The 15717-nt window shown below is 55.4% G+C and overlaps 2 protein-coding genes across 5 annotated transcripts; both read right to left on the bottom strand.

The window, feature by feature from the left end:
* Window positions 1-758: 758 nt before the first annotated feature.
* ELOF1 (elongation factor 1) lies at window positions 759-5725 on the bottom strand. Of its 4 annotated transcripts, XM_061188761.1 has the most exons (5): window positions 5443-5649; window positions 3054-3187; window positions 2797-2867; window positions 2429-2534; window positions 759-1477 (listed from the first exon to the last, which is right to left on the bottom strand). In XM_061188761.1, exons 2-4 carry the CDS (start codon window positions 3167-3169, stop codon window positions 2470-2472), a joined length of 252 nt encoding a protein of 83 aa, XP_061044744.1. In that variant the 5' UTR covers window positions 3170-3187; window positions 5443-5649; the 3' UTR covers window positions 759-1477; window positions 2429-2469. The 4 variants fall into 4 exon arrangements, with proteins under 4 accessions (XP_061044744.1, XP_061044743.1, XP_061044745.1 ...); XM_061188760.1 differs by lacking the exons at window positions 759-1477; window positions 5443-5649 and adding an exon at window positions 5668-5725 and having other exon boundaries at window positions 1858-2534; XM_061188762.1 differs by lacking the exons at window positions 759-1477; window positions 5443-5649 and adding an exon at window positions 5662-5702 and having other exon boundaries at window positions 1858-2534.
* Window positions 5726-11765: 6040 nt separating this feature from the next.
* ACP5 (acid phosphatase 5, tartrate resistant) lies at window positions 11766-15195 on the bottom strand. The gene is made up of 6 exons (XM_061190408.1): window positions 15089-15195; window positions 14109-14196; window positions 13581-13877; window positions 13245-13372; window positions 12771-13116; window positions 11766-12379 (listed from the first exon to the last, which is right to left on the bottom strand). The coding sequence occupies exons 3-6, from the start codon at window positions 13875-13877 to the stop codon at window positions 12101-12103; spliced, it is 1050 nt and encodes a 349-aa protein (XP_061046391.1). The 5' UTR covers window positions 14109-14196; window positions 15089-15195; the 3' UTR covers window positions 11766-12100.
* Window positions 15196-15717: the final 522 nt, after the last annotated feature.

Here is a 15717-nt window from a genome sequence, read left to right as displayed (position 1 = left end):
CAGGAGCCCCCTTTCCCTGGACCCCAGAGGGCATCCCCCCCGGTGCCTGTCCACCACTCTGCCTGTGTCTGCTGGGTCCTGCCTCGGCCAGGGGACCCCACCTGGGGCCTTGGAGGGGGAGGTGGGAGCACCAAGGAGGGGTATGTCAGGGTAGAGAGGGCCCTGGGGGACACGTGCCAGACCAGTGGCTGGGCCTGGTGGCCAGGGCTTCTGGCCTGGTCAGCATCTTCTCGGCCGTTCATATCCCTTGCTGCCCTGGTGGGTCCGAGTCTGTTCCAACCGTACCGGGAATCATGATAGGTGCCTCCATCCTCAGCGTGGCCCTGGGAGGAAGGTTCCATCATCCTTCCCACTGTACCAACAAGGAAGCCAAAGCACAAGTCACTTGCTGCCCAGGCTCACGAGGCCAGGTGGAGGAGATGGACCTGCCCCACACTGCCAGAGTGTCAGGACCTCCACACCACGAGACCATCTGGGGTCTCACCATCAGCCTTGTGAAGGTGTGTTTTTTCCAATATCACCAAGCAATTAACTCAGCTCTGACACTCTCTACCTGGAGAAAGCATCAGATCCCACGGGATAAGGGTTCTGTCCAAGACTGCCCCTCCCCCACTTAAGCTGCCAATCACAAGTACAGGTTGTTACCTGTGCTTCTGAGCAACCAGCTGGAGATTGGGGGTTCACCCCACCCCCTTCTCAGATTTGCTTAATTTACTAGAGTGGCTCACAGAACTCGGAGAAACATTTTACTTATTACATCACTGGTTTATTATAAAAGGATATAACTCGGGAGGAGCCAGACGGAAGAGATGCCTAGGGCAAGGTATGGGGAATGAGGGTGGAGCTTCCGTGCCCTCTCCAAGTGTCCCAGCACCTCCCTGTGTTCACCAAGGGTGGAAGCTCACCAAATCTTGTCCTCATATCCTCATATCGCACTTCATCTGTAGGTCCCTTCCCCTTCCCGAAGGTTGGTGGGTGTGGCTGAGTTCTTACTCTGCATCCTGCCCCTTCCTGAGACTATCTAGGGCCCCACTCTAAGTCACTTCATTAGCATAATCTCACCTGTGATCAAAAGGGGCTCTTTATGGATGACAAAAGATACTCCAGTTGCTCAGGAAATTCCAAGGGTTTTACAAGCTTCCTGCCAGGAGCCAGGGACAAAGCCCAAACATTTCTTCTTACACCCTACACGTGCGCATGGCTCCACCTCCAGCCTTCCGAGAGACTCCTCGCGACCCTAGGACAAGGGTCCCTTACTCTTCTCCAGTGCTCCCCGCCACCCCCCAGCCCCCAGGAAGCCAGGAGCTGTTCCCTTAGCCTGGACCCTGGACTCAGGAGGAAGTAAGACGCTGGGCTGTGAAACCAGGCCTCGTGGGTTCAAGGCCCGGCCGTGCAGTCTTCTGGCTGTGGGACCTTTGGCCGGTGACCTCCTGTCTCGGGCCTGTTTCCTCATCTGCGAGCATCTTCCTCAGGGCGGCTGTCGCGACATGGGGGCAAGGCAGGCAAACCTGACATTGGGCTCTGGCACAGTGTGGCCCCTGAGCCTTAGCTCCTTCAGGCTGTCCCCCAGGAAGCCTTCACTGACCCCCCCAATCCCCACCCTGGGCTCTGCTGGCCCCGGTTTCTGCTGTGACTGTAAACGCCTTGCCAGATGTCTGTGGGTTCATCCCTGTCCCCTGAGCCCAGCACTGCCCTGGTTTCACCTTGAATGCTTGTAGAGTAGATAAAACGCTGGACAGTTTGAAGGACTGACCACTTCCAATGGCCCACCAGGCCACCTCTGAATGCCTGTCTCCCCCGTTCCCTCGTTGAGCCCCTGGGTCTGACGCAGAGCCCAGGAAACCAGAGAGCTGGGAGTTTTGCGTTGGCTGCTTTATTTAAGGGCTGGTGACTGACAGCTATCCCCAACCCAGCCCCTCCCTCCTCTATAAAAGTGGCCAAACGTGAAAACAGGCCGCCCTGCCAGGGGGCCTGTGGGGCTGTGGCTTGAATCCCAGGCCACAGGCCTTGGAAGGCAGGGAAGGAGGATGGGCAGTCGGTCCAGTTCAAATGGACAAGTGCTGGTGAGGTGGGGGAAGACGCTGGAGAGTCCCGAGGCAGCCTCTGCTGGGCTTGCCCTCACCTACGATGTCAGGACACAGGTCCCTGGAGGGGCCAGGGCCCCAAAGCCAGGGGGCCAGGTGCCAGAGGAGGGAGCAAGTCAAAGGCTTTCAGAGCCAAGGGAGGCAGTTCAGGCCCCTGGGGCCCAGCAACCCTTCAACTCTACCCCATGCCCACGAGGACACCCCCCCAGTCACACCTGCAGCCACACACACACTCATACCCATGCCCACACCCACTCCACACACACACACACACACACACACACACAGGGCTGCAGAGGCCCTGGACCCACACCCTGGACCCTGGAATGTCTCTGGATTGGTACCCAGCAGGTGAGGCTGCCAAGGGAGTGGGTCCTCTGCGTTGCTACTGATTGGCTGCCTCGCAGGCATCTATCCAATCGCTGTACACGTCCACTGGTTCCGACAGATCTGAGCCGCTAAGGTCAAGGGCAACTGGTAGCATTGGACCCCTTTCCTATACACACTTCTGTTGCTCACGCTACTGTTAGCCAGACCCCTGCCCTGAAGCCTGTCACCCCATGTAAGTCAGCATGTGGCACTGGTTCCTCTCGGTGGCCACACCACCAGGGCACGCAGCAGGGCTGGGTGCCCTTGAGGAGCCCACTCTGGGCAGAGCAGCCCTGACGCCCCACCCCCATCCCCTGGGAAAAGCCCGGGTTCCCAAGGATACAAGTGATGGGCGTCTGGAATTCTTCCAGGCACACGGTACAAGAGATGACTCCGGTGTTGCGGGCCCGGTCCCTGGAACGGGAGGAGATGCAGGGACTTAGTGAACGAAGGGGCCTGTGTCTGTGGGTGACGATCCCCCTAACCAGGAAGGCTGGGGACAGAATGGAGGACAGTGGGGGTGGGGGTGGGGGGAAGCCACCTCCCGACTGAGGAAGGAGAGGACCGGCCCCGTGAGGCAGGATCCCGGGCCCCGCTCACATTTTCACGTCACAAGACTTCTCGTGGTTGCAGAAGGGGCAGGTAAACTGGGTCTCTAGGGTGCCTGTCATCTTCTTCTTGGGGGGTGGCTTCCGTTTTGACTTTCTGCGCCCCATGTCTGCAGGAGGGCAAACCTGTGGGAGGATGGGGGCAGAAGTCAGTGACTCGTGGGACCCACGCGTCCCTCCGGCTCGACGCTCGAGGAAGCGGTCAAGTGGTCCTCCCCCCAACCCCGCCCCACCCTGATTCTGGCATCATTCTTCCGTGACAGAGGAGGTCAGCAGCCTGCCAGATAAGGACCAGAGTTTCATTTATACTTAAGACCACTCTCTATGCAACATCCTTGTTCTTAACTAAGGGTGCTTCCAATTCACTGAGTAAACAGAAGCAGTCGGACAACATCCACAATCCACAAGTCCCCAGGACCACCCACTCGACCTTCTCTCCTTTGCTATGGAAGAATGTCCACGCTCCCCACAAAAACAATCTGTTACCTTGTGCCTTGGATCCCACCATCACATTTTCTCTCTCTACTGGATCATTAACAAACACACTTGTTATGACCTCTCCCATCATTAAAAACCACCTCTTCGTTCTCCGTGAGCTTTTCTAGCAGAGCTGTCTGCGTTCCCTCCTACCCTCTCTCCCCAGCCCCTTCCATGCTGTCCACCCCAAGGGGCAGTCCTCACTCCTCAGGGTACTGGACACGCCGGTTCCTCCTCCCACCGTTCTCACAGGGCTCTCCCACCCTCCTCAGTGGCAGCTTCCTGCAGTCTCTGCTGCTGCTGCAACCCCATCCTCACCCCCTCCATTCGCTAATGATGATGAGTCCACAAGCTCAGTCTTCGGACCCCTCCCGTCTCCATCTCCATTCATTTCCATGGAGATCTCACCGAGCGTCAGGGCTTCAAATGCCTCCTCTACACCGATGTCTTCTCTGAACTGCAGGCTCCCCTGGCCACCTGCCTCAGCCACACTCCTACCCGGTGCTACCAAACGTTTAAACAGAACCTGTCCACAACCGAGCTCCGAACACCTCAATGTGTTGTCCCACAGGCAGCAAAGTCCATCTTTCCAAAAACCTTAGACTCAGCCTCAGTTCCTTTCGCCCTCTCTCACACCCCTTGTCCCATCCTGATCCTACTGTTCTACCTTTAAAAGACATCCAGCATCTGGCCACTTCTCACCGCTCCCAGGGCCAGCTCCGTGGTCTGAGTCTTGAGTCCCAGTCATCTCTGGCCTGTATTATCACAACAGCATCCTCACTGGTCCCCCTGCATCTCTAACTCTGCCCAGCACCCTCCAAATGTGAATTCCTCGAGGGCAGGGATTTCTGTCTTTTCTTTGTATCCCCAGCGCCTAGAACAGTTCGTGCCACAGAGCTGGCTCTCAACAAAGATCTACTGAATGAATGAATGACCAATGCCAGGCCTACAGCAAACCACAGCACTGCTGCAATCAAGGCAGGCAAGGTATCTGCTCTTGTGCAACTGATATTGTAGCGGAGGAAGACAGACCCTTCAGCTAACTAATAAGGGAGATAATTTCCAATATTGGTAAGTGCTATGAGGTTAATGAAACAGGGCTAAGTGAACACTTCTGGGACGGGGCTACTTAAGGGTGGAGCTGGAAGAACCCTTGGGTAAGAGTCATTTAAGCTGAGGCCTGAATAAGAGAAGGCGACCATGCATGGTAGTCCAGGCAGAGGGAATAACAACTGCAAAGGCTCCAAGGCAGAAGAAGCTTTTCTTGAGAAAGAGAAAGAAGACTGGTACAGCTGAAGCCCAGCGAGCAATGGGGAGATGGGTGTGAGATGCAACAGAAGAGAAGCAGCCAGACCCTACAAGACCCAGTAGGCTTTAGTAAGGCATAGCCAGTTCTGCAGCCCAGGCTCTCACCTTCCGGCGTACAGGGGTAGTGTTCTGTTGGATTTTTTTCCCCAAAGCCTGGCCCTGGTTACCACCTGCACCAGAATCACCTGGGGGTGCTCAAAAAATGCAGATTCCTGAACCTAACCCCAGATCTCCCCGCACTAGAATGTCAGTTCTGCGGGTTCGGGTGGGAGCATGATTTGCCCACTGCTGAATCTCCAGCACGCACAGTACCTGGTATGCATTAAGAGCTCAATAACTGTTGAATATAAACAAGTCTCCTGAATCAGAAGCTACAGGTGGGCCCCAGAATCTCATTTTCCCCGGTGACTACAGCACCCGCCAACCACACTCCAGAAAAGGGAGCCTGGCCTGCACATAAAACTCCAGGGGCCTCGGACTGTACTTCTGTGGCGATCTAAGTTCAAAGCGCGCCAAGGTGGGGGCTGGAAAAGGGCTCAGCCACCGACCCTGCCGGGACTCAAGGGGAGGCGGGTGGGCCGTCCCTCCAGGCTCACCGAGGCTTCAGCGTCGCCTCCCGCCGGCCGCCGGTAGAAGCCAGGCCTCCGAGCAGCGGGCTGGGACCCGCTGGGACCCGCTGGGACCCGGGGGAGTCAAGTCCCCCGATGGGCCGCCCCCAAGCCCTGGGCCCTCGGTGCCTCCTCCAGGACCCCGTCAGAGCCCCGGAGTCCCAGAGCGCCCAGTCCCACCCGGCCCCATAGCCCGCCCGCGCGAACCTTCACCTGCACTCGCCGACGCTCTTTGCGACAGCCTCGTTCACCCGGGAGACAGTGACTTCCGGCTCCCGGCGGAAGCGGAAATCCCTCCCCTCCCCTTCAGTCTCACCCACCCGAGGCCGGGACCTCCCAGCGAGTAAGCCCCGCCTCCTCCAGCGTCTTTGTGCACACGCACAGAAAGTAAGTCTTCTCTGTACTCTCATTCCGGGCCCGGAGGCGGGATAGCAGTGCGCGTGCGCGAGGGCTGGACCGCATTTCACAGTTGGTGTGCAAGTGGCCGCTACTTGTAGTGAGCTTCCGCGGTGGCAGTTCCCTCGTTTCAGGAGCGGTGGACCGGGCCATAGCAGCACTGGAAAGGCAGCCTCTCCCTTGGCTGCAGCATCTTCACGTGGCTTCTCTCCCACTTCAAGCCCCAGCTCCTCGCAGCTCACCTGGGTCTCCCCGATGTCGGGCACATTCAAATATCTCAGTGCTAAGAAACGACAGATACCAGTATGGCTGAATCAGAGTTAACGGGGGAAGCTTGTAAGAAGCTCTTCTCAAACTTTAACAAGAACCTGTGGATCTTACTATAATTCAGGTTCTGGTTCATTAGGTCAGGAGTGGGGCCTGGAAGTCTGACTTTCTAACTAGCTCCCCAGTGCCATACGTGCTGTTGGTCTGCGGGACCACACTTTGAGTGCCGAAGTTATAATACATGAGATTGGACAGGCAGGTAGGGGCTGGGGGAGGGGAAAACAAAGCTCCACAATTCCCACGATGTAGTGAAGAGGCTGGACAGAAATATAAAGGATCAGTTGCTACACTGTTCAGCGCAGCAGAGGGGAGTGTGTGGATCTCAGAGCATGTGATGGTGGAGGGGGCTGCCAAACTAGTACGAGAGGTTAGAGAAGGCTTCCCTGGGAGGCCGATGCTCAGGATGGAATCCAAAGCCTGAGTGGAAGTCACACAGACGGAAGTAGCACCTATAGAACTTAAGAGGGAGTGAAGGAGAGAGGAGTGTCAAGGGTGGAGACCCTGGGCGCTGCCTCTTACTCAGATGAGGAAGGCTCAAGAGAGATGATTTGGAGGAGCGGTCAAGGGTTGTGTTTGGCTGTGATTAATCTGAGACAAGCAAGAGGGGCTCTGGAAGGGGCCTTTGGAAGGGAAGCCAGGAGCTCAGGAGAAGGATCTGGATGTGATTTTGAGAGTCATTTGCATATGGAGGTTATTTAAAGTCTTGGGGCCAGAGGAGGTCACATGGTTTCAGGGGTAAGGGGTAAAGTATAGCAGAAGAAGAGGGCTAAGAAGGACACCAGGGCTCCCCAGCCTTAGAGGTTAGGAGGAGGAGGAGCCAGCAAGAGACTGGGCAGAACAGTGAGGTAGGAGGAGAAAGACGTGGGTTGCCCTCTCCCAGAAGCCTCCAGAGGCAGGTATTTCAAGACGAGGAGAGTGATCAGCTGTGTCACATGTGGCTGCGAGGTTGAGTAAGATGAGGAAAGAGAATTGGCCGTTGACTATAGCAAGTGTTTGGTCCCTGGCAATCTTGATAAGAGCTCTTTCTTTGGAGGGTTTAGGAAAATAACTTGTCAAGAGAGCTATCGATATATTTCCAATAGACCTATCTCCAAGAAGTCCTCTAGAGGGCAGTGTTACTCTCGGAACTGCCAAGCTTAACCCTTGGCAGTGCCTCTCTGGAGGACCCCTTCTCCGTGCTTGTACAAACCTGGATACACACAGGATGGGATCATACCATATGTGTTACCTTGCACCTTGCTATTTCCACTTAGTGGTCAATACACATACAGATAATTATTGTGTGACTCTGCCGTAGTATATATGGACAATCCTATATTCACTCATGATTGCCAGGTTCATAGGTTTTTTGTGTCTTTTCTTTCCCTTTTCCTTTCTTCTCTCTCTCTCCCTTTCCTTCCTTCCTTCCTTCCTTCCTTCCTTTCTCTCCTCTCTTTCTTTCTCTGTCTCTCCTTCCCTCCCTCCCTTCCTTCCTCCCTCCCTTCCTTCACATCTTTATTGAGATATAATTGACAATAAACTGCACGTTTTGACATATACATACACCTGTGAAACCATCACCACAATCATGATAGTGACTGTTTCCATCCCCCCAAGAAGTTTCCTTATGTCTCTTTGTAGTCAATCCCTACCCCACCCCCAGCCCTTGATACCAACTAATCTGTTTTCAGTTCCTATAGCTTTGTGTTTTGAGGAAGTCACATAAACAGAATCATACAAAACGTAGCCTTTTGAATTTGGCTTCTTCTACTCAGCTCAGTACGTTTGCGATGTGTCCATTTTTTTTTTTTTTTTTGGCCACACTGCTTGTGGGATCTTAGTTCCCCATCAGGGATTGAACCCATGTCCTCGGAAAGCGTGGAGTCCTAACCACTGGACCGCCAAGGAATTCCCTATGTCCATGTTGTGTTTATCAGTAGTTGTTCCTTTTTATCATTGAGTTGTATTCCATTGTATGGATGGACACAGTTTGTTTATCCTTTCACCTACTGATGGACATTTGGGTTGTTTCCATTTTGGGACAATTATGAATAAAGCTACTATGTACTGTCTCATTCAGATCTTTGTGTGGATGTTCGTTTTCTACTGTATTTTTTTAAATTTAATTTTTATTTTATTTTGGAGGGTAGTTGATTTACTCTACTGTATTTTATTTCTACACTAAAACATGTGATTCCTCTGGAATTCATTTTTGTATACGGTCTGAAGTAGGGTTCAGGTTGTGTTTTGTTCTGGGCTAACCGACAAGGCAGATAACATCTCTCCTGGGAAGTTGTAATGCCACCTTAACCTACATCACGTTCTCATGTGTTCTTGAATTTGTTTCTGGATTCCCTCTGGATGTTTTCCCGGAGCCAGGGTCATGCTGTTTTGATGACAGTGCGTTTTGCTGTTTGGCAAGGCAGCTTTCTCACCTTGCTATTCATGAGTCTTGGCCTTGGAGGCTGTTGAGGGGGTGGATGTGGCCTGACTCTCCAGTGACAACCTCCTGGCTGAGTGAGGGTGCCGGTGTCAGGCCCAGCACCTGATGTGAGGAGGGGAGTGGGGAGATGATAATATCCATGATGGTTGAATCAGATGCAGTTGCTCGGGAAAAGCGGGAAGAGATGAGACTCTGTGACTGGTCTTCAGGAATTCTGCCATCTTATTTCCTGTAATTTACAAGGCATCTTTTTTTTTTAAAACATCTTTATTGGAGTGTAATTGCTTTACAGTGTTGTGTTAGTTTCTGCTGTATAAAAAGTGAATCAGCTATATGTATACATATATCCGAATATCCCCTCCCTCTTGCGACTCCCTCCCACCCTCCTTATCCCACCCCTCTAGGTGGTCGCAAAGCACCAAGCTGATCTCCCTGTGCTATGCAGCTGCTTCCCACTAGCTATCTATTTTACACTTGGTAGTGTATATATGTCAATGCTACTCTCTTACTTCGTCCCAGCTTACCCTTCCCCCTCCCCATGTCCTCAAGTCCATTCTCTACGTTCTCTTTCTGACTTACTTCACTCTGTATGACAGACTCTAGGTCCATCCACCTCACTACAATTAACTCAATTTCATTTCTTTTTATGGATGAGTAATATTCCATTGTATATATGTGCCACATCTTCTTTATCCATTCATCTGTCGATGGACACTTAGGTTGCTTCCTACAAGGCATCTTTCTACCCATGGCCGTGTGCTGGCTGACATTGTCCCCTGAGCTGGAAGGAAGCCCTCTAGGAGGGCATGTGTCTACCCTGCCTTATTCCTTTGGGTGCTCCTTGAGTTGGCACAGGACTTGGTCCTTGGTGCTTGGTAGGCGTGCTTGGCCATTGTGGAGGAGGGGGGGCCAATCCCCCTCCCTGCCACTAGTTCCCTGTGTCAGCTTGGATGTGTCACTTCTCCTTTCCACCCTCTGGGCCCTGTGAACTGGGATGTTGGGCTAATTCCACACTCTGGGCCCTGCAAACAGGGACACTGGGCTGACTTCTGATTCAGACCCCTGCCTGCCTGGAGCCTCTGAGTCAGTGGGAAGAGGCAGGGTGGCCGTGAGCTGCCTTGACTGTTGTGGTTAAGATTGAGGGTCTGATGCTTCCTGGATAAAACCTTGGGCACCTGACTTAACCTGTCGAGCTTCTGTCCTCCGAGAAGCCAGGATGACGCTGGCCCTTTCCTCCTGGGTCAGGATTAGAAGGGATGGCGGGTTTTTTTTGGCATAGAGCTTGGTGGGTGGTAATGTCAGCTGGAAGGAACTCAGGGCTGGCATTCTGGTAAGACAGCTTTGCTTAACTTTAATAGTAACACATGTTACCTTGTAACAAATTCAGCAGTGTTGACTGCTACAAAGTAGCAAACAGAAAGTGCCACTTCCATCAAGTCCCTTTCCCCAGAGAGGTGAGGCAAGGGATGCTCATGACACACCTTCAGGCTTTGCAGGTATTCTTTTATTGACTATTTGGCAGTGACCAAAGGATGCTTCATACAGGAGACAGCTGCACCCCCATTGCCCAGAACTCAGTAACCTCACTTATTTTACCCAGGGTGCTATTTCATTCTATTTAGGTGGGCAGGCAGCTGGACCCAAACAATTGGGTCCCTGGCCCCTTAGCAGCTGAAGTGGCCGTTGAGGGCAGGCCAAGAGAGCAGTTCCTGTGACTGGCTGGCTTAGGCTGTGGTGGGTGTTAGTCAACTCAGAAGCCCAGAGGGGAACTGGGTTTCTCTGCAGCTTTCAGTTCAGGGTGAGCATTCGGCTTTCAGCATTCCTCGGCAGCAACAGGCCCTGAAATAATTCTGCTTCTGGAAGTTTTCCTCCGTACGTACTTGCACAGATGTGCAAAAGCATGGGTCCAGGCGTGTCCACTGCAACTATGTTGGTAAGAGGGAATGATTGGAAAAGATTTCCGCAGGCCCCAGCAAGGAGCTGGTGACATAAGGCAGAAACTCCATGGCTGTCAAAAAGCAGGGCAATCCTGCTCTTGGGAATGTATTTGGTTTATCCTACAATCATATCTGCATATGTAGGAAATGAATGTGTGGGTCATTTATGGCAGCATTGCTTGGGGATAGCAAAATTATTGGAAGCAATCCAGGCGACCCTCAGTAGATGGCTGTTTAGATAGACAGTTGGGGACTGGCACACAGTGGGGCCTCTGTAGCTGCAGAAAGAAGCTCCCCCAGAGGGCTGATGGGCAGATCTCCAGGTACAACAGGCAGAAACAGCAAATTGCAGAAGAGAACCTTTGGGGGTGCAGGAAATGCTTGTATCTTGATTGTGGTGGTGGGTTTGTGGGTGTGTGCCTTCCGTCAAAACTTACTGAACTGCAGACTTTCAAAATGTGTCCATTAGACCACAGTGAAGTTGGTTTGAAAAAGAAAACAAAACCAAACCAAAACAGCAAGGTGCAGATCAGTGGGAAAGGGGAGGAAAAAACCTTTCAGGTTTGCTTTCATTTGCGCACAGAAATCCTGAAAGGAAGCCCAAGGCATTTACAAAAAGCTATTTCCTTTCCGGAAAGGTGAAGGGACAGATGGGAAGGGGGTGAGATATTTTACCTTTCTACAGTTTAGATTTTCGAACCCTATGAACAGCACCGATTCCACAGTGAAATGTACAAAAATGAATGTTCTGATATGATCAGTTCACTTGTGGTTAAATAGAACCCCCCCACCCCAGAAGAAAAGAAAGAACCTCCCTGTCAGTCCAGTGGTTGAGACTCCGTGCTTCCACTGTGAGGGGCATGGGTTCGATACCTGGGAACTAAGATCCCGCCAAAAAAAAAAAAAAAGGAAAAAAGAAAAAACACATGCAGAACTGCGTATATATTGTGATGCTTTGTGTGAAAAAAGGAGGATGCTTTTATTATGGAAGGAAAGAACATGATGATGGCTGTCCCTAGGGAGGTGAGCATGGGGGAGGAAGGCTTGCTTCATGTTGGACCCTTCTTTCTGTTTGGTCTTTACTTAAAATCGCATCCATGTATGAGGCTAGTTGGTTATGGATGAGGCTTAGAGATGGAGACGCCAGCAAGTGGGGGAGCCCCGACCCTTTCAAACCCAGGTGATGCATCTCGCCAGTGAGGTGAGGAAAGGGACGCTCATGATACACGTTCAGCCTTTGCAACTATTTTTTTTTATTGACTATTTGGCAGTGACAGAAGGATGTCTGATCCAGGGGAGGGCTTTCCCTCCCTGTCCCCCAATGCCCGGAACTCAGGCTGGGCGAGCCCAGCCAAGGGGCCTGGCACTCTGGCCGGAACACGTGTCCATGCTTCTTTCACGTATGTGGGCATCCTTGTCACAAAGGCCATGTGGCACCACAGTTTCTCATCTGTCCTTCTCCTTCCTGCTCTGCCGTAGCACCACCGGCCCTTGAGAAAGCCTGCCCATGGGCAGGGGGTCCCAGCGGGGCCCACTCACCCACCAGCAGGGAGGCGCCCCTAACTCAGGCCCCAGCGTGGAGCCCCCGTCGGTGCTGGTGCTCAGACCTGGCTTGCCTTGGCAACTTGGTCTTGAAGAGGGACTTGCCCGAGGCCTCGATGTAAGTGACGCTCATCTCTTTGGGGCTGATCTCAACATAGGCGAAGCCACCCAGTGAGTTCTCGGCCCCGTAGTGGAAGCGCAGGTAGCCGTTGGGGACCTTGCGCAGGTGCTTCTTCGAGGGGTCCATGAAGTTCCCGGCCCCGCTCAGCACGAAGCCCATGCCATTCTCATCCTGAAGGTACTGTGGACAGAGGAAGCAGGGTCAGTGGAGCCCCCAGCCCCTCAGTGAGGCTGACCACGGGCTTGGTGTCTACCTGTCTTGAGTCCAGGGTCAGGCCTATAATGGACCACAGAGTCACCTTGAGCAGGGGACATACCCCACCCCCTCCTGTCCTGGGCCTCAGTTTTCCCACCTGTGAGAGTGTATTGATCTGAGCAACCAATAGTCATCTGGGACCCGTGAGACGGCTTTTAGGGAACTTTGGGCTGTTTTCTGGTGAGCGAGCATAGAGTTTGAGAGAGTGACATTCAGGGGGCTCCCAAACAGGAGGAGGACCCCAATATGCCATGTGGCACAGTGGCTGGGCTGGGGATCCCTTACCAGGCTCTCGCCCCACCCTCAGTTCCCTCACCTGCAGGTTGTGATCGTGGCCACACAGGTAGGCGGTGACCTTGTGCGTGGTCAGCAGCGGCAGTAGTTGCTTGACCAGGCAGTGGGTGGGCCCGTGCTCGGCGATGGACCACACGGGGTAGTGGCCGGCCACCAGCACGTAGTCCTCCTTGGCCGCCGCCAGCTGCTTCTTGATCCAGGCCAGCTGCGTGCGGGCCATCGCCAGGTTGCGGGGCCTCTCGGGCTGCTGGCTGGCAAAGTCGTCTGAGTTGCCACACAGTGTCACTGTGTCCAGCATGAAGATGGCCACGGACACGTTGGACTGTGGGATCTTGAAGCGCAGGCGGTAGTAAGGGCTGGGGAAGTTCCTGTGGATGGGATGGAGGCGGTGGGCGCCCGTCTTGGGCAGAGAAGCCCCAGGCTCAGCTCTGGCTGATGGATCTCTTTGCCCACCTGAGCGAGGCTGGCGGAGGGATAGAAGGAGGGGCAGGCTCACCAGCGCTTGGAGATCCTGGAGTAGGCTATCTGTGCCGAGACATTCCCCAGATGGTCGTGGTTGCCAGCCAGCACGTACCAGGGCACGTTGCGGAGTGAGGAGGCAGAGAACACGTCCTCAAAGGTCTCCTGCAGCAGACAGAGAAGGGAGCCCCACCCCCCCAGGTTCAAGCAGCCATCGGATGCTCCCACCAAGTCAGGCGCTATGTACAAGGGAGATAATGAGTGTGCTAGGTGTCTACAAGTGTCAGCTTCCCTCTGCCCTCTCCAGAGTCAAAAGGTCGAGTGGCTTCTCCACGCGTCCCCCCGCTTCCACACCTACTCCAGTGGCGCACACCTGGAACCTCTTGTCGTTGGCATCTTGCACGCCAGTGAAGTAGAAATTGTCCCCCAGGGACAGGATGAAGTCTGCGCCCAGGATCTGCACGGTCCTGGCAATCTCCTTGGCATTGGCCATTTCCCGGGCTGTGTAGAACGGGGCATTGGGGACCCCTCCCCAGTCACCCACGGCAACAAAGCGCAGGACAGGGGCGGGGGCGGTGCGGGTGTTGGTACTGATGCCGGCAGCCCAGGGGAGCACCAGGGGGAGCACCAGCGAGGCTTGCAGGACGAGCAGCACCGTCCACATGTCCATCTGGGAGGGGAGAGACAAGCGTCTGGGGCATGGGCAGCATGCCCCCCACCACCCCGCCCCAAGATCCCCACTTGCCCTGTTCTGAGAAAGGAGGAGACGGCTCCCTGCAGGGATGGCCTGGCTCCCTAGTTCCCGGGACTTGAGTGCAAGAGCTGGCTGGGAGGGTCAGGGGGCGAGCAGGGTCCAGCCAGTGGGGCGGGCAAGGGTAGGTATGCGGGGCCCAGCACTCACCCTGGGGGAGGCACAAGCCAGTCGGCTGGGGGCTCAGAGAGGCAGGTGAGCTCCAGAGCAGAACTGGCCGTCACTGAGCCTTTATTCCCTGGGGGCGGAAATGGATCATTAGAGAGGATGATGCAGTTTCTCCGCCAACTGTTCCAGAAGCCCTCCCCTTGGGTCATGTGAGCCTTGGAGTTAGTTCCCCGGAGGCCCGACAAGGGATTCGGGGGGGGGGGGGGGGGTCTGGCCTATGAGTGCAGCCGCGCCTGCCCCACAGGCTCTGCGTCTGCCCACGGGAGCGCGTTTGTGTCGTGGGCCTCGTGTGTGCTGTGTGCGCAGCTCTATCTGTGCGCCCCAGCCAGGCACCTCCCGTGTGTGTCCGTGTCCTCCGCGGACGTGTTTGTCTGCCAGTGCCTGGGTGTGTCTGAGCTGTTTTCTGCGTGTAGCCAAGCGTGCCTGCCTCGGTCACATGTCTGCTGTGTGCCTGGGAGTCCCATGTCCCCGTGGCTGTGGACACTGAGCTGGCAAGGCCTGTGTGGCAAGCCTGTGACGCGCGCCTGCGTCCTCAAGTGGAACTGTGTGTGTGGGACGAAGACTTGTGTGTCCCTGTCTTGTGCCCGAGCCGAGTTGTGTGTATGTGTGTTGTGTCTCTTAGCTGAGTTGTAGGTCCGGTGTGTGAGGTGTGTTTGACAACATCGGAGCGCGAGTCCCAGGGTCACCCCCCCTCCCCCAAACAGCAGGGGCTCCCTTTTCCAGGAAGTCCTGCCCACACCTTCCTCTCGGCCCCACCCCCCATTCCTGCAGGAGGAACCCAGGCAGGAGGCAGCTGGTGACAAGCCGTGTGACCACAGACTTTTGACCCTCACACCCTCAGACCCCGAGGGCAGGGGGGCAGGCTATGGGGCAGCGGGGCCCCTGCACTTGAGGCCGGTCTGACCTGCCCCTCCCCTCCCTGCCTCCCTCCTCCCGGCCCTGATTGCCCCCTGCACACTCACGCTGGTTCCCTATATTCTCTTGCGAGAGTGGATGGGGGGCCCTCATTCACGGCTTGAAGACACAGGCTGGCTCTTCGGTCCTCCCGCCCCCGCAGCCCCGACAAACAGGAAGTGGGTCACGAGGGCCGGCGGAGACCCCTCCTCCGGGTGGAGGCCTCCCGCCGCCGGGCGGTCTCACCTGGCAAAGGCTGGGCCAGGGGTCAAGGCCAGGCGCTGCCGCGCCAGCCGAGCTGCAGGAGTGCGGGGTGCTAGCCGTCGGGGCTGCCCCGGCTTTAAGGAGGCGGCAGCTAGCCAGCCCTGCCGGCGGGCAGGGGGCGGCCCAGGTGATCCCCGGCGGCAAACGCGGGCTTCTGGGCCTCCTGGCCAGGCCGGCGCGCCCTGGGATGCTGCTGGGCCACTGCGCGCGCCACCACGCCTGCGGGGCTCACTTCTGTAACAGGAGGTAACGCTCCCTGGAGGGCGGCCCAGACCTGCCGATTGGGCTGCAGCTCGGCCGGGCAAGGTGGCTCGGGGACCCGATTTCCTCCCCCTGTCCCCACGCAGGCAGAGTCTCCACCTGCCTGCGCACTTGGGGCGCCCACGGCCCCCACCATCGCAGCGCTGGGTGGGGCCTCAGCCCCGGGCTGCGC

Source organism: Eubalaena glacialis, chromosome 4 (assembly GCF_028564815.1).
Source record: "Eubalaena glacialis isolate mEubGla1 chromosome 4, mEubGla1.1.hap2.+ XY, whole genome shotgun sequence".
In the NCBI taxonomy this organism is placed as follows: domain Eukaryota; kingdom Metazoa; phylum Chordata; class Mammalia; order Artiodactyla; family Balaenidae; genus Eubalaena; species Eubalaena glacialis.
Note: the sequence above shows the minus strand (reverse complement) of the source record. Positions and strands in the feature narration are given on the sequence as shown.

Excerpts from the sequence above, each read along its gene's own strand:
- ELOF1 (XM_061188760.1), bottom strand. The coding sequence starts at position 3,169 with ATGGGGCGCAGAAAGTCAAAACGGAAGCCACCCCCCAAGAAGAAGATG. Across the intron at positions 2,868-3,053 it reads AAGTCTTGTGACGTGAAAAT|GGACCGGGCCCGCAACACCG; the intron begins GTGAGCGGGGCC and ends CTCCCGTTCCAG. Across the intron at positions 2,535-2,796 it reads ATTCCAGACGCCCATCACTT|ATCTGTCGGAACCAGTGGAC; the intron begins GTATCCTTGGGA and ends TTAGCGGCTCAG.
- ACP5 (XM_061190408.1), bottom strand. The coding sequence starts at position 13,877 with ATGGACATGTGGACGGTGCTGCTCGTCCTGCAAGCCTCGCTGGTGCTC. Across the intron at positions 13,117-13,244 it reads TCCAGGATCTCCAAGCGCTG|GAACTTCCCCAGCCCTTACT; the intron begins GTGAGCCTGCCC and ends TCCCATCCACAG. Across the intron at positions 12,380-12,770 it reads GCCACGATCACAACCTGCAG|TACCTTCAGGATGAGAATGG; the intron begins GTGAGGGAACTG and ends CTCTGTCCACAG.